The following is a 21,575-nucleotide window of genomic DNA, read 5'->3' as shown; positions in this document are numbered from 1 at the left end:
GAAACCCGGAAAAAAGCAACGTTAATTAAAGGGACAGTTGAGTAGGTGTAGAACATTTATCATTTTAAGCGCATAAAATACAGTGTCAAGGACGAAAACTATCTACACGAAGGATAACAATTATCTACGTATGACCAAACTTGACTATATTAAGCAGCGAAATACTGGAATACTGTATATAAGCTATTGAGTAACGAAATATTTATAAACAAAAATTATTACAGTACAGTAGAACCTCTATATTCGTAATATTCGATATTCGTCACATTTTGACGACTTTTTTTTCCATATTCGTCAGTATTTTCTGTATTCGTGGTCATTCCAAACACTGGAAGTGGCACTACAATCGCACGCCCGCGCCCATCAGCTAGCTACAGTGGCTAGAATATATAGTGTGTCGTTCGCTATTTTATCCCTAAACTACATTAGGTTCTCGTTTTTACGCCTCACCAGAGGGCACTCGCATCGGNTCGGAACCTGTTTTTAGACACGAACGACACACTATATATTCTAGCCACTGTAAGCTAGCCGTAGTTAATCAGTCTGCTTTGTATGTGCTGTTGAATTATTGAAAAACAATCAAATGCGAGAAACCAAGTTCCAATCGCTCCAAAGTGGCACCTAAATGTTGCTATTGTCAACCAAAATACAAATACATTCAATGATAATGTAATTGACTATTTCAGAAAAATTTTAAAAAGCAGACAAAAACATACAACACTGACCAAGTTCTTTATTAAATCGAATGCTACTGAATCATCGGCAAAACAGACCCCACGATCATAATTGGAATTACGTAATGTTTTAATTGATGTCTTCTAAACAATAATACAGTACTATATTAATAATACTGTTCTTCCCCTTCTACTATACTGTATTTATTTAGTAGAATAAAGATAAAGTTTTACAAACAACAAATTTTTATTCTTGTACCTTTTTTTTCAGGATGGGAACGGATTAATTGAATATCAGTTATTTATTATGAGAAAAATTGTTTCTATATTCATATTCCATATTCGTTACATCCTTAGGAACAGATTAATGACAAATATAGAGGCTCCACTGTACTGGTATTACCCAAATAATTATAATCTAGAAAGTTAATCTCTGGTATTTAATGTCTAATCACGTAATTCAACTTAGTAAATTCTGGGAAGTTACTAAGTTGAATTGCAACGTGTTGCAATTCTGGGAAGACATTTTTGATTTCAAAATGCGATACACCAATCACACGAAGGTCACCAAACATAGCCAAAAGTATACTGTAGTGCATATGTTGAATATGTTTTTTATAAATTCAATAAATTTTACCCATAATTCAATAAATTCCTCTTAGATTTTGCTGGCGGATGGCCAGCAAAATCTAAGAGGAATTTATTCAAAATTAATCAACTGTCAACATAAAAAAAATACTTTTATTAAAATATTAAAACTTTTATATTGAATTTATAAAAATTTAATTTATTCTGTTCTTCAATACTGTGTATAATAATAATAAAAATAGTAAAGTTTATAACATTTTTTTGACAATAGGAAAATTTATTTCCTATTGTCAAGAAACCGGTTATCGAAAATCTTTGCGATCATTATACTTCTGTAATCGGTAAATTATTAAAGGCTATATATTATTATATTTTTAAAACTTTCCGCCTTGTAGGCACTAAGAGGGCCTCTTTTAGTAAGCCCATTTACGGGTTCGTCTAGGCTCACAATGGGGCAGCCGGGTGGTGAGGGACGGGACTTGACATATTCGGACGATCCACTGGCGATCTACGACCCATTGGGTTGTATCGCCAGAGCCAGAGCACTTAGCCCAGGTTCGACTTTAAACGTACAGGCACCTTGGTGATTACCAGGTGGCAGATCCTACCTATGATTAAGATACAGCCTCTTTGTACTTTGTAGTGCCATTTGGTGGGGCAGATGCAATTTGCTTAGAGTTGTGATATGGGAACCACCCACTGGTCGAAAAATCTCCAGGAATTTTTCGACCCGTCCGGATTTGATCCCGGGTTCCCCACAGTGGTAGGCTGTCACCTTGACCGCTCGGCCATCCGGTCGTCCATTGCTGTATACTGTACGTTTTTTAGCTGTGCAAATGCTGTAAGACCGAGACTAGAGTAAAAACGAGCGCGCAAACACTTGCCGTAAATACTTTCAATCACGTGACCTATTTGCGTTTGCGCTTGGATTGCGGTGGAAGTCTGTATCCACTAGCAAAGTTTTCACTTCGACGGTACTATCGAAGTTACGGTTGTATACGTGATGAATCGATATTAAGACAATAATTATATTATGGTTTCTCAAACGGGATCCCGCTGTTATTTAACTCGGGAAATCCAGCAAATTTCTTAAAGGTTCACTTTTTTCGTGTTAAGGTTGAGGCAATTTTGCAAATAGAAAGTATAATTAACTCAAACTTAGTAATTTTAAACCTACTTATTAGTTTTTTTTTTTTTTTTAATTTTTGCTCGTTATGACATTCCACAGATTTTCAATAATCAATATGTATTTGTGGCAGGACTCTGAAAATTCTTTACTTGTCAGAACATGTAATATCTTGAATAATTGCGCCGATGCAGTCTTAATTTTAACAATGCCCAGTAGCTTCGATAACTGCATTATGCCAGGTTGCGCGAATTGGGAGAGGATAGAAACGAGTACGAAGTCTGCAAGTACGAAGTTTTCTTCATAAATCTGATTATTAAAGCCAAACGGACTGCCGAATTATCGGGCTATAAGCTCGATACCGCTATTAAATCAGCCGCGGTAGACAAATCGAGAATACTAGAGAGCAAAAGAAGTACTCGAAAACGAACTAGAAATCTTCGATAACATTTGTCTTCTCTTAAATGCATTAAACACGATTCAACCCACATCCATTGAATTGGAAAGGGCATTTTCAGTAGCGGGACTTTTTTCATTATTAAAATAATAACCAGGTTGAGTGATCAGAGTATTGATCATCTTTGGTTTTCAAAATCTTATACAATATTATTGTAAATTTTTATATTATGTTTTATTTAAAAAAACGAAAATTACCTTAGAAATTTGATCTAAGTTCATTTTTTTCTTTAAATTTTCTACTCAATTCAAAGGCAATTTTAATATATATTTTACACAGCATTATTATGATTTTGGAGGTTGCAGAAGGTATTAAATTATTTTTTAAAATGAAAAAAAAATTATACGGAGAGTTTAGGAAGAAAATGTAAAATGTTCCTATTGGTTAAATTAACGCAGTTTCGACTACGAATAGGATCTTCTAAAAGTCACATGACTAGTGACTGTTCTCGCGCAAGAATTCATCTCGGGAAAGGCCACTTTTCCAAGCGAGTGAGAAATAAAGTTTTATTGTGTCTCCGTGAAAATTTATATATAAAGTGAACATATAAAGTTACTATCATTTCCTTAAAGAGTTTAATTAAAGTATTATATACAATGCCCCCCAAAAAATACATATTTTCAATTAATAACGTCGCCTAAGTAATGTCCAAACGAGAACAAATAGGCTAAACTATAAATTTTAATAAGAATTTATATAGTCTACCTGTTTCTTTTCGATTGGGCGTTAATTAATAACACATAAGTATACAGTATTTGGTTTCTTTTTATATTTAGTTGTATTATATTACATAGTAAAACTTATTTATATAAAGTTTTAATATTTTGAAAGATACAACAGAAGTGTGCTTATTGTACTGTATTTGGTAATAAACATTAAAATAACTAATACAGGATTAATATATACTGTGTATGGGTTTAATGTAAACACGTATACAGTTTTTAGTCTGTTATATATAAAAATTTGTATTGCTATACATTTAAAAAGGAGTTTGCAACATAAATGTAAATTTGTATTTTATAATGATGTTAAGAATGTGTTTAGAAATGCAGTATGCTAAAAGTGAGAGAGACAGACGTGTGAATTATTGCAACATTTCATTCTACACTTGTATTGATTTTCTTATAAGTTAACTTAATAAATTTCCGCTGATTCTTATTGCAATATATAATTTTATATTTGTCTATTAATTACTTTTATATAAATTAATATTTATATCGATGTTTCTACACGCAGATAAGTGGAAAAATTAAATATAATAGTTCATTTCAGTTTTATTGCCCACCACAGATTAATCAAACACCTATGTAAACTAAATATTATTTTATTTTAAATTATATTTTCTTAAAAACATCATTTCAGTAAGTCTTGTATATTGCAATAAATTGTATTTTAGTAAAAACCTATATGCAGTGTACGAAAAGAATTTTCAATATATATGCAAGGTTATTTCTGTTATTTTCGAAAAAAATTTTTGAATTTTAGTTAAAAGATTAAATAATTATAATAAAAATGCATTACTAAATATAAATTTGTAAAGTCGTTAAAGCATAATTTATAAAGTTCACGTATCTTTGTTATAATACAGTTTATTGTTTTGAGATTTAAAAATAAAGGCTTGAGTTATTTATTATATTTTTAATACAGGTATAAAAATTCTCGAATTAAAAGAAATTAGCTCTAGTATTATTAAAATCCGATATCAAATTAGTGCTATTTAAACTATTTTTTCATGATAATGTTGACGAAACATGAATTTTTATCCTCATAAAGCGTATTTTAGACGGAATAGTTATTTACAACACGAATTCTTCCTGTAACGTCACGATACGTCAGATTCAGGCCTGGTAGATATCTAGGTAACCATGGCTCAGGTCGCTTCATCGCGTGATGCTTTTGCTCACCCGTGTCTACGCCCTAAAGTGAAAATTCGTTTCTCTGGATTGTCAAACGACTAATACTTTTATTGATATTCATTGCACTTGGAGCAAAACTATTTAAGGAGAACCTGTTTCACTTTTTAGGGGAACTCTGTTTCTGTTAGTTTTAAAGGGAATTTCGGGTCCGTTTAGGGAGTTTTCACGAAAGATTGGTCATACTGTATCCTAGCAGAAGTGCTCCTAGCGAGCAAGTGTCTCTAGACGAAAATTTCGTTTTGTACCCAATCATATTATCTAGTAACTGATATAGCAACGTTGCTAGACGTTCATTCATGAACCGTACTGAACAGTTTTGGAGCCCGATTTAATGTTATATTTTGAATACATAATGACAATAATTAAATTTGTGAAAATAAAATTTGTGTTGTTGTTCGGTATTACTGTATTTGTGACCTTTTTTTTATATACTCTCCGCTCTGTGGGCACTAAGAGGGCCTCTTATAGCAGGCCTATTATGGGGTCGGCCAGGCCCGCATGGGGCGACCGGGTAGTGAGGGACGGTGGTGAGGGACATATCCGAACGGACCACCCCCCGAAAAATTCCTGGGGTTTCCTTGGCCCGACCGGATTCGATCCCGGGTCCCCCAGAACTGCCATCTTGACCGCTCGGCCATCCGACCAATCACCGGTGTTTTGTCGTAAATTTGTCGTAATTAACTACGTCGCGAGAATACGACGTTGTAATTAGCGACGCTTTCGTGAATCCGGGCCACAATTTTTAGACACCTTCATGCTGACGTTNAGCATGATGGTCTGGGAGCCATTTGGAATGACAGTTGACAACCACTAATAGTGGTAGAGCCCTTGATGGCATATCCTGATGTGTTTCCTTTCATGGCAGGGCTGCAAACAACCATTTTCCAGCAAAATAATGCTTGGACAGAGTTAGGCTTTCCCAGGAATGTTGCCATACTTCCATGACCTGCAGTCTACAAATTTGTCATCTACTGAACATTTGTGGAACCAGATGAAATGCCCAGCTTAGCCATCTACAAGTATCAATACAATGGATTTGGAACATCTGTGATCAAATCTGTTACAGAATAGCAAACAATGCCTGGATACTCCCTTGCCCAACTGTATTGTTGCGTGTATCAAGACAAGAGGTGGTCCTACAAATTACTAAAGGTTCTTTTAAATTACACTAATGTTCCACAGAAAATTGTCCCTTTGCTCTAATATTGTGATCACTATCAACATCATTATATTTGCACTAATAAAGTTTTGTTTGATTCCCAATGCCTCATCCTTAATTATAACTTTTTTGTCAATGAATTTAAATACTGGTTTAGTTATTAAAACTGCAAGATAATTTCTAACTAAAAGTTCATCAAAACCTTGTAAAGATAGAATGAGTGAAGTATGAAAGATAATTGCCCTAAAAACAAAACTATCAAGAAATTGAATGTTCATTGCTTTATGAATGGATAATACCTTGTCTGTAAATTATATTAAAAGTCATTGTAAACACATTCAAAAAGTGAAGCATTTCAAATAACTAAATGGAAGTGCAAATGATGTATTATAGTATAATAAAGGGACATGGAATTTTCAAGTGATTTAGTTCATAATTCAAGTAAGAACAATAATTCTGAATTATAATAAGATATTAAAAACAAATCAGTTTTGATTATCTAATTTGTTTTTGATGTTTCACTTAAAAAATATAGAATATTCTTTACAACTTAACCTTCACAGTTTTTAAAACATTCATGAGAAGGTTTTATACAAATAACTCTTTTGTAGTTTTACTTATGTATATATTAATAATAAAAATAAAAATGATCATACAAATTGTGTATGAGATGCAATCTGTAAAAAAGGTATGTTAAGTCAGGAAAATCAATTCTCATTTTTCAAGTACATATTATACAGATTAAGAGGAATATTTTAGAGGTTATTTATAGCTAGCCAAACACTACTAGAAACATCTAGCATCGAAATCTAAAAATCAACTTTTGATTTTGATTATATTTTTTGCTCTACAGCAAAATATTTACTTTTCTGACTTTCATAGATTGCACCAAATATTCATAATATATATTGTAATTTAATAACCACCTTATTTTTGTATCTAGTTACATTGTTTAGAAATTAAAAACTTTTAATGAACTTATTTAATTTAAATTTGGGGTTAACTCAGGCCTTAAAGGCATTCATTATCTATAAGAACAAAAAATAAAAACCTAAATAAGGTAAAATATTCGTAAAAGAGGTTTGGCTGAATTTTGGAAAAGAAGTCATATTTGGATAAATACAATATATAAATTCAGCTGTACAATTTGTATAATAAAAATTATATTATTAATACAAGAAATTCAATAAAACTCACCATTCACTATGTGAACAACGTTCATTTAAGTTGTAATCAGATTAAATGTTACCTTTCATTCACCATCTGGTCATCCACTTCACTGATGATAAACTGCTTTATAGATATGACTATGAAATCATGTAATAAAAACAGAGAAGTTGATTTTTGTATAGATTTTGTTTCTTCCTCCCTTACTTAATATCCATTTATATTTTTAACAATAATTTTAATTTTTAATATGAAAGTAACAACAAAAGTTTTTCTAACAGTCCAATTCATGATTATCTGTTTATTTACTCATGATATATAATGATATTATTACATATATTATTATTATTAAAAATCTGTTTAATATAATAAAGCTACTATGTATTTAAAAACATTCTTTTTCCAAAAATTGACCTGAAATTACTAACCAATGACAATTTTCCAATAAATTTTAATACAAGATAATACACAATATAAATTTTAAAAAAAATAACCCTTTGAAAAAATAAATTATGTAAAAAAATTTCAAACGATTACATTAATAAATATTTGATATTTTTGTATATTTAATTCATGCATTAGACCAGTTTGATTTAGTAATTGAATAAGTATATAAAAATGAATCAATAAACTCAACTTTATTAATTTTGTATTGGTATTTTTTTTCTTTTTTTTTTACAATAAATAACAACTGCATCTGAGCAGTTTAATTTTAAAATCTATGTTCCTTCATTACATCAAACATAGATAAGGGGATATAACTTTAATGCTTATACAAGTGAATTATATCCCAAAATAGCGAGCAGATAACAAATTGCTCGTATAATTTTTAATTTTAATAAAATTTATAGATGTGTAGAAATAATTATAATTAATTTATATGTTTAACAAGTATAAAACAATTATTGGTCCACGATTTTGATGTCAAAAAGCAGCATTTTTTTTATTGTGGTATTTGACTTATTTAAAATTAGTTTTTGTTGAAATGAAGTGTGCAGACAGGCAATGCTGTGTTATGCGTTTTGTGAAATCTGGAAGATAAAAATTATGGTTAAGAGGCGAGAGACATTCTAATATATATAATCAATTTTCTTTATTTAAAATTTTGATAGTAATCAAAACATTCAGCAGCTAACCAGAACTGAATGTTTAATATCTATTTTAATTTTATTATTATTATTATTAGTTTTTATTTTAAATTTGGGCATTGTTTGTCTGCATGCTTCAATTCCAAATCACAGTTTAAGCATTTGTTACAAGTGATCTATAATAAGAAGCTAAAATGTTCCACGCCTTTGGTGCCATAAAACCTTCTGGTGGTGTCTGTCCATTGCGTGCAAGTGACCTCATGTATGTACCAGAAATAAATTCAAATTCATTTTTACGATTAACATCAAATAGTTCCATTCGTTTTTTGTTTTTATTATAAGCTGCAACTCTGAAGGGAATTATTTCTAATTGGGTTAGACCAGGTGCCATTGTTAAAACCTGCAAAAATAAAAAGAAAAAACCTTCATACCTTAAAGTTTTCTTATTTCCAAATTCAGAATTTCATTTGTTTCAGTTAAGAAACAAATTATAAATAATAACCATTTGCTCAAAGCATTCATATTAATTTCAGTATGGATTTTGATTTAATAAATTTCTTGCATTTTATATTTTAATACATGAAATGAAATTCAAAACCATCATTTACAGTAAAAAGAAATGGCAAATCAAATTCTTTTAACTTGTCACATTTTAAATTGTATTGACATATCAATATTCAGTATAAATTTAGAACAATTTGTATATTGTCTTCATTTTATTATCATAGATGATTCTTAAACTACTCTTGGTTTGTAATTTAATATTTTTAAATTTTAAATTTACTATTCCTAGATGTATTTTTCTCAAATTATTTGTAAAATTCCCCCTCAACAGAGAAATTGTTCTCATTGTTAACATTAACTAACACTGTATTAAACTATTTAATGTAAATCATATTGTATTATATATATTATTAAACTACTGTATTATAAAGCTACATTACACTCTTACTGACTGGCTCACTCACTCATACAAAATGCTTGAGTAAAGCAGCATTTTTACACAAAAATGAAATACTGTATTTGAAAGAGGGCATTGAGTATATTACCAGAAAAATCTGAAATCTCAAAAAATCAAATATTTTAGCCTCCTACAAGAAAATCAATGCTTCAGACTGCCATAAATGTCTGTTCAATGATTAGCTTAAGTGCCACCTCCTGTTCTAACTTTTTTTTACTTTTTCTTAAATTACTTTAATTAATTACAGTGATCGTTTGGCTTAGTTTTAAATTATTTTGCCTCACATTTTAAATAACAGAAATTTCATTTTCTATTATCACAGATTTTTCTTTACAAATAATATTTTAAAAATCTAATAGTCATTTAATTAATGTATGCATAACTAATACTGTTTAAAAAATTATTACAAATTGTAATATATATGGGTGCATCCTAAAGCAACATGAAACATTTGGGATGGACAACTAAAGAGTCATGGGTAAAGCATCAATTATTATTATTATATAATTAAACTGACTATTAAAATTGAACTTTTTAAAATAAAGACTAATTTTAAATTACTATCATATCAGATCACTGTAGTATCATAAGCAGCTTTATTTTACTCATTAAAAACTAAGAGAGTCAGATTTTGTTTATAATTTTTAATTAGCTAATCAATGAAAAATTTGGCAAATTTATACTGCAAACATATAATATTACCATAAAGAACCTGATAAAAAAATTTAAAACTTTCTAAATTAGGTATATCCTGAATAACAACTTCATCAAAAAATACTTTTATTAATTTTAAGTATTATCCAAGAAAATAAGTATACTTTTATAAAAATAATTTTTATTTGAATAATTATCATAAATAATTTTTATGAAATTTACCTTAGCACCATGACTTGGTTCATATAGATCTTTTTTAGTATCAGGATGAGGCATCCCAGCAGGATCTCTTCCAACAATATAAAAATTAGCTCCAGTTGCCATTCTAGCCTTTGCATGCCATTGTACCTAATAAAAAAAATTAAGTTATGTTAAAAATTTATCAATTACTTTATTCTGTAAAAACTGGCAATTGTACTAACTTCTGTTGGTCCAGCATACATCATTGGTGAGGGAAATATAGCAAGTACAGTATTTTCCGGATCTAAAATTTTTTCTTCTAATACTGCTTGATGTTGTTCCATTCTTACAGAAAGAGGGACATCATCCTCTTTTGTCCAGCCACCTAAATTCAATAATTTATTCATTTAAGTCAATGTTTTAAATAAAATTAAATACAAGAGAATATAAAAAGCAATGGTAAGAAGTGCAATAAATTCTTGCCTATAATTTGTAAAAGCAAAATTAATTTTTTATTAAAGTTTTAATACAAAAATTCTAAAATATTTGTACAAAGTTATCATCTTTTTTGGATTGCATTTTAATTATATTTTAATTATAAAATTCTAATAGTTCTTTTATGATTGAAGAAAAAAACTAACAAATTTCTTTTCTTTCATTAAATTTGCACATTTCTAACTTTTTAAATTTTCTAATGTGTATTCATTAATAATCTCTACAAGTCAAAACATAACATAGCAAATAATATATAGAGAAACAGTATAATTTTTTAATTGAGAAATGATTTAAAAATCAACTTTAGTTTAATGACTACTTAATAATAAAATTATAATCCAATTTTGTATTTGTTACTATGCAACAAATTTGACGTAATAATAATTTTAAATGTTTCTGAAGTCATCAGTATGAATTTTCAGTACTGTTATTTTTAAAAGTTATTGATATTAAGTAATTGTAATTTAATTACCTAATGGATGAAGCAATAAAACTGGTTTTTTATAACCTCTTTCTAATAAACTTTCTCTAGTTTGCTGCATCAGTAATGCATGCCCATTATGGATAGGATTTCTTAATTGAAAAGCAAATACTGCATCTGCCTAAAATAATAAATTTATTTTGTTTGTATCATTATAATAAATATTAATGATTAAAATATAGAATAACTTNTATCTTTGTTATAATACAGTTTATTGTTTTGAGATTTAAAAATAAAGGCTTGAGTTATTTATTATATTTTTAATACAGGTATAAAAATTCTCGAATTAAAAGAAATTAGCTCTAGTATTATTAAAATCCGATATCAAATTAGTGCTATTTAAACTATTTTTTCATGATAATGTTGACGAAACATGAATTTTTATCCTCATAAAGCGTATTTTAGACGGAATAGTTATTTACAACACGAATTCTTCCTGTAACGTCACGATACGTCAGATTCAGGCCTGGTAGATATCTAGGTGACCATGGCTCAGGTCGCTTCATCGCGTGATGCTTTTGCTCACCCGTGTCTACGCCCTAAAGTGAAAATTCGTTTCTCTGGATTGTCAAACGACTAATACTTTTATTGATATTCATTGCACTTGGAGCAAAACTATTTAAGGAGAACCTGTTTCACTTTTTAGGGGAACTCTGTTTCTGTTAGTTTTAAAGGGAATTTCGGGTCCGTTTAGGGAGTTTTCACGAAAGATTGGTCATACTGTATCCTAGCAGAAGTGCTCCTAGCGAGCAAGTGTCTCTAGACGAAAATTTCGTTTTGTACCCAATCATATTATCTAGTAACTGATATAGCAACGTTGCTAGACGTTCATTCATGAACCGTACTGAACAGTTTTGGAGCCCGATTTAATGTTATATTTTGAATACATAATGACAATAATTAAATTTGTGAAAATAAAATTTGTGTTGTTGTTCGGTATTACTGTATTTGTGACCTTTTTTTTATATACTCTCCGCTCTGTGGGCACTAAGAGGGCCTCTTATAGCAGGCCTATTATGGGGTCGGCCAGGCCCGCATGGGGCGACCGGGTAGTGAGGGACGGTGGTGAGGGACATATCCGAACGGACCACCCCCCGAAAAATTCCTGGGGTTTCCTTGGCCCGACCGGATTCGATCCCGGGTCCCCCAGAACTGCCATCTTGACCGCTCGGCCATCCGACCAATCACCGGTGTTTTGTCGTAAATTTGTCGTAATTAACTACGTCGCGAGAATACGACGTTGTAATTAGCGACGCTTTCGTGAATCCGGGCCACAATTTTTAGACACCTTCATGCTGACGTTACACTCTGTGCCATCCCCAATATTAAAGTCAACCAATTCTGTGAAATAGATTTACAGTACATTAATTTATTCAAGGCGAAGCTAATTTTGAAAATAGCCCAATAGACAAAATATTTCAGATTTACTACAAAAAGTCTGACTAAAAATAATATATGTTGGTATGTATCTTTCAATGGAATTTTATTTATATGTACAGTATAAAGGTTAAATTGTTACCATTATCCTTCCCTCACCTCTCGCCCCCACTGTGGGCCTAGCCGAACCCATAATGGACTTGCTAATAAGATGCCTTCTTACAGCCCAAGGCTAGAGTTTAAAAAGAGAAAAAAAAAATCTAAGTTAACACCGGAAACATCGTTAAGTGTTTCTCGTGTTAAGTAGAAATGCATGGACCTGATACTTTCGATAAAATGTAACAGGTTGATTCCAGATAAGAATTTCAAATGAAAGCGAAACGATAATATGATAAAATCTGAGTGTTACTAAGATTATCTTATCCACCAACTTAATTGATGTCATAAATTTTAGTAAAAGTACTAGATTTCTAGGATTTTCTAGAGATTATTACAGAATATTAATGTGATGGCTACTTAAAGTATCTTGCAAAATATCCCACTTCTTTCTATTTACAATAATAATAATAAGGACCGTCTATATTACATAGGGTACTGTTACAAAGAATGCAAACACACAAAGAAAAATCTTTAATGGTATTAATTTGTCTACTCAAGTATTTCCAAAAGGAGTATATAATGAAATATGTAACTTTTAAAACTAATTTTAACCTATTTCCAACTAAATATGGTAATTGATGTAACATATTTATCAGTCAGATTTAGACTAAATAATTTAAATATCCAACACTACTTCTAACATTACTTTAATTAGCAATGTATTCAAATTTTAAATGGTGTAACATTTGTAATTGTTGATTTATACATTAAGTTTCACGCTTTGCAATTTATATGAATATATGTATAATATTGTTAAACAAAATAATTTGGCTCTGTGAATGGGGGTAAATTTTGTTGTGTAAAGTATTATTTTGTGTTAAAACACAATTTAAGTAGCTAATTGGTTATTTGTATTAAAAGAGATTTTTGAAATTTAATATTCATCCAAATATTTCTTATGTATATGTTACAAAAGTAGCAAACCTCAAACTTCAATCAAATTAGGTTAATACTATTCTTAGACTTAATAATGCTATATTAGTTTATGAACAAATATTTGAAAAGTATAAATGGATTAAATCTGTGTTTCTTACTTATTGCATTTTAAAGCTAACTCAGAACTTTAAATAGGTTAAATAGATGAAACTATTTGTTTTGTACTTTAAAATTACAATTAAATAAATTTATTTCTTTTCGTGTATCTTTTCTACATAATATCTTAAAGAACATTAACAGATGCAATGGTTTAAAATGATCTATTAATACAAAGAATCGATGGACTGTAGACTGTGGCCAAACTCAATTATGCCCATTTTGAGCGAACATGATCAGCATTAAAGTCAGTGATGGGAACCATGTAGGCAAAGGGTGAAAAAATGACTTTCCAATTCACAGTATTCATGAAAAATCAAGGATCCAGATAATGTTCAAACTCACATCTCTTGTGGCATTAGGCTGATAATTTATAGCATGAATAGTCAGTCAGTGTAAGTGATGAATAAAAACAATTTGGATGCAATCATCCATACTTTTACAAATTATTATTATTATTATATTAATATGTGGAAAAATGCTTATGGTTTCCACATATTATTATTGTATATTCCAAAAGATATTATCAATATCAAGTAAGGAAATCTGGTACTTTTGGAAAACTATTTACAAAAGAAAAATTAATATTAGAAAAAAAATCCCAGTTTTTTGTAATCCCAACATAATTAAAATATAAAGGTTTGCCATATATTTCTTAAAATGTTATTGAAAAGTAATTATTTAATTCTATTTTTTACAACAGAATGTAAACTTTGTTAATTTAGCAACTTCTTTCTGAAAAGCAGCACATCTTAAACTATAAACATAAGGATTTAACATACTCATTACTAACGAAATAGAAAAAGCAAAAAGAAACCAAGAATGCCTGTCTTCCATTCGTTCTGGTGGAATAAACGTCAGAAGAGTTAGAGGTAAATAAGATATAAATAGTATCAAACCCAAGATTAATGTTGTGTGGATACTTGTCATATTTGAATGAAGAACTACTGGATCTTTAACTGAAGATGTTATCTGAAATTGGAAGAGTATAAGTAAATATAAAGAAAGAATTCTAAATGAATAATTAAGTAATAAATATACAGAGAATTACCTGGTATTTGATTGCATCTCCCAGTACAGGATAAATCCTAAGAACATTTTCTTTAAATCTCTTCCTTAAAACAATGAAATAACAGCTCAAAATAATTACAAAACAAATGATGACGATTGGAACACCTATCAATCTCCCAAAATTAAGTTTTCCAGTTTTTATATCCACTGATGCACACATTTCATAGAAATCATCTTCAAATAGTGTATTACTAAGAATACTCAATAAAATACCCATCAGCCAAGAAATAATAATAAATGTATAAGTCAGCTTTTTTGGTACTCTCTTTCTTGAATACAGTAAAATTAAAGTTCGTAAGATGCAGATGGTTGCTAATGTCACTAAATTAATGGTATAGACTATTGTATAAATTGTAACTTGAGTTTGGCATAAGGCAGAATTCAATGATGATTTAGGGCCTATAACAATGGAAGCTAAACATAGAGATGAATTAAAACAGCATGATATACAATCGGCGACTGCTAAACTGATGTGGAGGGAGTTTTTGTGTGTGTAAAATAAGCGACTTCTGAAGAATATCACACATACCATTAAATTACCAAAAATTCCAGCAAAAAATACTATAATCACCACAAAACTTGCAATGACATGTAAAACAATCATTCTTCTTTCTGATATAAATTTTATTTCCTGAAATTTTAAATTAGAAATATATAAAATTATTATATATATATATTAAAATATAGTATTTATCCAAGTATAAGATCCTTGTTTTTTTTTTTTTTTTTAGTTTTATTTCAATTTTGTCTTTGCTGTTAAATGGCAGACTGTCACCAATACTAGCATGATGGTCTGGGAGCCATTTGGAATGACAGTTGACAACCACTAATAGTGGTAGAGCCCTTGATGGCATATCCTGATGTGTTTCCTTTCATGGCAGGGCTGCAAACAACCATTTTCCAGCAAAATAATGCTTGGACAGAGTTAGGCTTTCCCAGGAATGTTGCCATACTTCCATGACCTGCAGTCTACAAATTTGTCATCTACTGAACATTTGTGGAACCAGATGAAATGCCCAGCTTAGCCATCTACAAGTATCAATACAATGGATTTGGAACATCTGTGATCAAATCTGTTACAGAATAGCAAACAATGCCTGGATACTCCCTTGCCCAACTGTATTGTTGCGTGTATCAAGACAAGAGGTGGTCCTACAAATTACTAAAGGTTCTTTTAAATTACACTAATGTTCCACAGAAAATTGTCCCTTTGCTCTAATATTGTGATCACTATCAACATCATTATATTTGCACTAATAAAGTTTTGTTTGATTCCCAATGCCTCATCCTTAATTATAACTTTTTTGTCAATGAATTTAAATACTGGTTTAGTTATTAAAACTGCAAGATAATTTCTAACTAAAAGTTCATCAAAACCTTGTAAAGATAGAATGAGTGAAGTATGAAAGATAATTGCCCTAAAAACAAAACTATCAAGAAATTGAATGTTCATTGCTTTATGAATGGATAATACCTTGTCTGTAAATTATATTAAAAGTCATTGTAAACACATTCAAAAAGTGAAGCATTTCAAATAACTAAATGGAAGTGCAAATGATGTATTATAGTATAATAAAGGGACATGGAATTTTCAAGTGATTTAGTTCATAATTCAAGTAAGAACAATAATTCTGAATTATAATAAGATATTAAAAACAAATCAGTTTTGATTATCTAATTTGTTTTTGATGTTTCACTTAAAAAATATAGAATATTCTTTACAACTTAACCTTCACAGTTTTTAAAACATTCATGAGAAGGTTTTATACAAATAACTCTTTTGTAGTTTTACTTATGTATATATTAATAATAAAAATAAAAATGATCATACAAATTGTGTATGAGATGCAATCTGTAAAAAAGGTATGTTAAGTCAGGAAAATCAATTCTCATTTTTCAAGTACATATTATACAGATTAAGAGGAATATTTTAGAGGTTATTTATAGCTAGCCAAACACTACTAGAAACATCTAGCATCGAAATCTAAAAATCAACTTTTGATTTTGATTATATTTTTTGCTCTACAGCAAAATATTTACTTTTCTGACTTTCATAGATTGCACCAAATATTCATAATATATATTGTAATTTAATAACCACCTTATTTTTGTATCTAGTTACATTGTTTAGAAATTAAAAACTTTTAATGAACTTATTTAATTTAAATTTGGGGTTAACTCAGGCCTTAAAGGCATTCATTATCTATAAGAACAAAAAATAAAAACCTAAATAAGGTAAAATATTCGTAAAAGAGGTTTGGCTGAATTTTGGAAAAGAAGTCATATTTGGATAAATACAATATATAAATTCAGCTGTACAATTTGTATAATAAAAATTATATTATTAATACAAGAAATTCAATAAAACTCACCATTCACTATGTGAACAACGTTCATTTAAGTTGTAATCAGATTAAATGTTACCTTTCATTCACCATCTGGTCATCCACTTCACTGATGATAAACTGCTTTATAGATATGACTATGAAATCATGTAATAAAAACAGAGAAGTTGATTTTTGTATAGATTTTGTTTCTTCCTCCCTTACTTAATATCCATTTATATTTTTAACAATAATTTTAATTTTTAATATGAAAGTAACAACAAAAGTTTTTCTAACAGTCCAATTCATGATTATCTGTTTATTTACTCATGATATATAATGATATTATTACATATATTATTATTATTAAAAATCTGTTTAATATAATAAAGCTACTATGTATTTAAAAACATTCTTTTTCCAAAAATTGACCTGAAATTACTAACCAATGACAATTTTCCAATAAATTTTAATACAAGATAATACACAATATAAATTTTAAAAAAAATAACCCTTTGAAAAAATAAATTATGTAAAAAAATTTCAAACGATTACATTAATAAATATTTGATATTTTTGTATATTTAATTCATGCATTAGACCAGTTTGATTTAGTAATTGAATAAGTATATAAAAATGAATCAATAAACTCAACTTTATTAATTTTGTATTGGTATTTTTTTTCTTTTTTTTTTACAATAAATAACAACTGCATCTGAGCAGTTTAATTTTAAAATCTATGTTCCTTCATTACATCAAACATAGATAAGGGGATATAACTTTAATGCTTATACAAGTGAATTATATCCCAAAATAGCGAGCAGATAACAAATTGCTCGTATAATTTTTAATTTTAATAAAATTTATAGATGTGTAGAAATAATTATAATTAATTTATATGTTTAACAAGTATAAAACAATTATTGGTCCACGATTTTGATGTCAAAAAGCAGCATTTTTTTTATTGTGGTATTTGACTTATTTAAAATTAGTTTTTGTTGAAATGAAGTGTGCAGACAGGCAATGCTGTGTTATGCGTTTTGTGAAATCTGGAAGATAAAAATTATGGTTAAGAGGCGAGAGACATTCTAATATATATAATCAATTTTCTTTATTTAAAATTTTGATAGTAATCAAAACATTCAGCAGCTAACCAGAACTGAATGTTTAATATCTATTTTAATTTTATTATTATTATTATTAGTTTTTATTTTAAATTTGGGCATTGTTTGTCTGCATGCTTCAATTCCAAATCACAGTTTAAGCATTTGTTACAAGTGATCTATAATAAGAAGCTAAAATGTTCCACGCCTTTGGTGCCATAAAACCTTCTGGTGGTGTCTGTCCATTGCGTGCAAGTGACCTCATGTATGTACCAGAAATAAATTCAAATTCATTTTTACGATTAACATCAAATAGTTCCATTCGTTTTTTGTTTTTATTATAAGCTGCAACTCTGAAGGGAATTATTTCTAATTGGGTTAGACCAGGTGCCATTGTTAAAACCTGCAAAAATAAAAAGAAAAAACCTTCATACCTTAAAGTTTTCTTATTTCCAAATTCAGAATTTCATTTGTTTCAGTTAAGAAACAAATTATAAATAATAACCATTTGCTCAAAGCATTCATATTAATTTCAGTATGGATTTTGATTTAATAAATTTCTTGCATTTTATATTTTAATACATGAAATGAAATTCAAAACCATCATTTACAGTAAAAAGAAATGGCAAATCAAATTCTTTTAACTTGTCACATTTTAAATTGTATTGACATATCAATATTCAGTATAAATTTAGAACAATTTGTATATTGTCTTCATTTTATTATCATAGATGATTCTTAAACTACTCTTGGTTTGTAATTTAATATTTTTAAATTTTAAATTTACTATTCCTAGATGTATTTTTCTCAAATTATTTGTAAAATTCCCCCTCAACAGAGAAATTGTTCTCTATTGTTAACATTAACTAACACTGTATTAAACTATTTAATGTAAATCATATTGTATTATATATATTATTAAACTACTGTATTATAAAGCTACATTACACTCTTACTGACTGGCTCACTCACTCATACAAAATGCTTGAGTAAAGCAGCATTTTTACACAAAAAATGAAATACTGTATTTGAAAGAGGGCATTGAGTATATTACCAGAAAAATCTGAAATCTCAAAAAATCAAATATTTTAGCCTCCTACAAGAAAATCAATGCTTCAGACTGCCATAAATGTCTGTTCAATGATTAGCTTAAGTGCCACCTCCTGTTCTAACTTTTTTTTACTTTTTCTTAAATTACTTTAATTAATTACAGTGATCGTTTGGCTTAGTTTTAAATTATTTTGCCTCACATTTTAAATAACAGAAATTTCATTTTCTATTATCACAGATTTTTCTTTACAAATAATATTTTAAAAATCTAATAGTCATTTAATTAATGTATGCATAACTAATACTGTTTAAAAAATTATTACAAATTGTAATATATATGGGTGCATCCTAAAGCAACATGAAACATTTGGGATGGACAACTAAAGAGTCATGGGTAAAGCATCAATTATTATTATTATATAATTAAACTGACTATTAAAATTGAACTTTTTAAAATAAAGACTAATTTTAAATTACTATCATATCAGATCACTGTAGTATCATAAGCAGCTTTATTTTACTCATTAAAAACTAAGAGAGTCAGATTTTGTTTATAATTTTTAATTAGCTAATCAATGAAAAATTTGGCAAATTTATACTGCAAACATATAATATTACCATAAAGAACCTGATAAAAAAATTTAAAACTTTCTAAATTAGGTATATCCTGAATAACAACTTCATCAAAAAATACTTTTATTAATTTTAAGTATTATCCAAGAAAATAAGTATACTTTTATAAAAATAATTTTTATTTGAATAATTATCATAAATAATTTTTATGAAATTTACCTTAGCACCATGACTTGGTTCATATAGATCTTTTTTAGTATCAGGATGAGGCATCCCAGCAGGATCTCTTCCAACAATATAAAAATTAGCTCCAGTTGCCATTCTAGCCTTTGCATGCCATTGTACCTAATAAAAAAAATTATGTTATGTTAAAAATTTATCAATTACTTTATTCTGTAAAAACTGGCAATTGTACTAACTTCTGTTGGTCCAGCATACATCATTGGTGAGGGAAATATAGCAAGTACAGTATTTTCCGGATCTAAAATTTTTTCTTCTAATACTGCTTGATGTTGTTCCATTCTTACAGAAAGAGGGACATCATCCTCTTTTGTCCAGCCACCTAAATTCAATAATTTATTCATTTAAGTCAATGTTTTAAATAAAATTAAATACAAGAGAATATAAAAAGCAATGGTAAGAAGTGCAATAAATTCTTGCCTATAATTTGTAAAAGCAAAATTAATTTTTTATTAAAGTTTTAATACAAAAATTCTAAAATATTTGTACAAAGTTATCATCTTTTTTGGATTGCATTTTAATTATATTTTAATTATAAAATTCTAATAGTTCTTTTATGATTGAAGAAAAAAACTAACAAATTTCTTTTCTTTCATTAAATTTGCACATTTCTAACTTTTTAAATTTTCTAATGTGTATTCATTAATAATCTCTACAAGTCAAAACATAACATAGCAAATAATATATAGAGAAACAGTATAATTTTTTAATTGAGAAATGATTTAAAAATCAACTTTAGTTTAATGACTACTTAATAATAAAATTATAATCCAATTTTGTATTTGTTACTATGCAACAAATTTGACGTAATAATAATTTTAAATGTTTCTGAAGTCATCAGTATGAATTTTCAGTACTGTTATTTTTAAAAGTTATTGATATTAAGTAATTGTAATTTAATTACCTAATGGATGAAGCAATAAAACTGGTTTTTTATAACCTCTTTCTAATAAACTTTCTCTAGTTTGCTGCATCAGTAATGCATGCCCATTATGGATAGGATTTCTTAATTGAAAAGCAAATACTGCATCTGCCTAAAATAATAAATTTATTTTGTTTGTATCATTATAATAAATATTAATGATTAAAATATAGAATAACTTAAATGTCTGGAAATATTAAAACCAATAATAACCAATGATATTTGGGTAATATATAACTTTTAATCTAACAATGCATGTTTGCTAGATTAAATAAAACTATATTCAAAATAAAAGGTTTCAAATATCACTGTAAGATAGATAAGTAATGCAAATCAGATGATGCTTTTCATGTTTTTTTTTGTTATTAAATAAGGTTACAATGATAAAAGATACATCATTAACATATTGCATTTTAAACAATACTATCATATTAATTCATACACAAATAAAAAATTCAAGCAATATATATGTTACAGTTAATCTAAATACATTGGTTATTGTGCATAATCACTGGTCATTTTACCAAATAATCAATATTTGTGGGTAATGTAGTTAATACATGTAATTAATTATTGTCACAAGTTATTTTACATAACAACCTTTTCTGTTGAAGTAATAAATTATAAAGTACACATAAGTCTTTTTTTGAAACAAACAAAAGAAAGTAAGTTGATGAAAAGTAATTTATTAGTTCACATAAGGTTTTCAAGCATTGCATCATTCAATCAGTTTATTTTTGAAGTATCATTGACTCATAACATTTTCATTAGAGTGAAG

At 28.3% G+C, this 21,575-nt stretch overlaps 3 protein-coding genes across 3 annotated transcripts in view; all 3 read right to left on the bottom strand.

The window, feature by feature from the left end:
- Positions 1 to 7,755: 7,755 nt before the first annotated feature.
- Positions 7,756 to 11,452, bottom strand: LOC111632891 (bifunctional 3'-phosphoadenosine 5'-phosphosulfate synthase 2-like). Its single transcript, XM_023377415.1, has 5 exons — positions 11,369 to 11,452; positions 10,938 to 11,067; positions 10,213 to 10,355; positions 10,013 to 10,138; positions 7,756 to 8,575 (listed from the first exon to the last, which is right to left on the bottom strand). Exons 1-5 carry the CDS (start codon positions 11,450 to 11,452, stop codon positions 8,330 to 8,332), a joined length of 729 nt encoding a protein of 242 aa, XP_023233183.1. The 3' UTR covers positions 7,756 to 8,329.
- The window catches only part of LOC111632899 (probable G-protein coupled receptor 19), a 14,075-nt gene continuing 3,725 nt past the window's right edge, over positions 11,226 to 21,575 (bottom strand). Inside the window, exons 2-4 of the mRNA XM_023377424.1 lie at positions 16,958 to 17,341; positions 14,566 to 15,216; positions 11,226 to 14,486 (exon numbers count right to left, since the gene is read on the bottom strand). Of these exons, the coding sequence (XP_023233192.1) occupies positions 14,202 to 14,486; positions 14,566 to 15,216; positions 16,958 to 16,960 (939 nt within the window). The 5' untranslated portion in view covers positions 16,961 to 17,341 and the 3' untranslated portion in view covers positions 11,226 to 14,201. The remainder of the gene's footprint in view (positions 14,487 to 14,565; positions 15,217 to 16,957; positions 17,342 to 21,575) is intronic.
- Positions 17,596 to 21,575, bottom strand: part of LOC111632890 (bifunctional 3'-phosphoadenosine 5'-phosphosulfate synthase-like) — a 7,888-nt gene continuing 3,908 nt past the window's right edge. The window contains exons 5-8 of the mRNA XM_023377414.1: positions 20,780 to 20,909; positions 20,055 to 20,197; positions 19,855 to 19,980; positions 17,596 to 18,415 (exon numbers count right to left, since the gene is read on the bottom strand). Coding sequence (XP_023233182.1) covers positions 18,170 to 18,415; positions 19,855 to 19,980; positions 20,055 to 20,197; positions 20,780 to 20,909 — 645 coding nt within the window. The 3' untranslated portion in view covers positions 17,596 to 18,169. The remainder of the gene's footprint in view (positions 18,416 to 19,854; positions 19,981 to 20,054; positions 20,198 to 20,779; positions 20,910 to 21,575) is intronic.

The sequence above is a fragment of the Centruroides sculpturatus genome, unplaced genomic scaffold, assembly GCF_000671375.1.
Source record: "Centruroides sculpturatus isolate CEXI.00-Female unplaced genomic scaffold, Cexi_2.0 scaffold808, whole genome shotgun sequence".
NCBI classification, from domain to species: domain Eukaryota; kingdom Metazoa; phylum Arthropoda; class Arachnida; order Scorpiones; family Buthidae; genus Centruroides; species Centruroides sculpturatus.
This window is presented reverse-complemented; position numbering and strand designations above follow the sequence as displayed.

Coding starts and splice junctions, on each gene's coding strand:
- LOC111632891 (XM_023377415.1), bottom strand. CDS start 11,452: ATGAAGCGACCTGAGCCATGGTCACCTAGATATCTACCAGGCCTGAAT. Junction 10,356..10,937: donor TTTATTGCTTCATCCATTAG/GTAATTAAATTA, acceptor TATTGAATTTAG/GTGGCTGGACAAAAGAGGAT. Junction 8,576..10,012: donor AACCAAGTCATGGTGCTAAG/GTAAATTTCATA, acceptor TTATTTTTGCAG/GTTTTAACAATGGCACCTGG.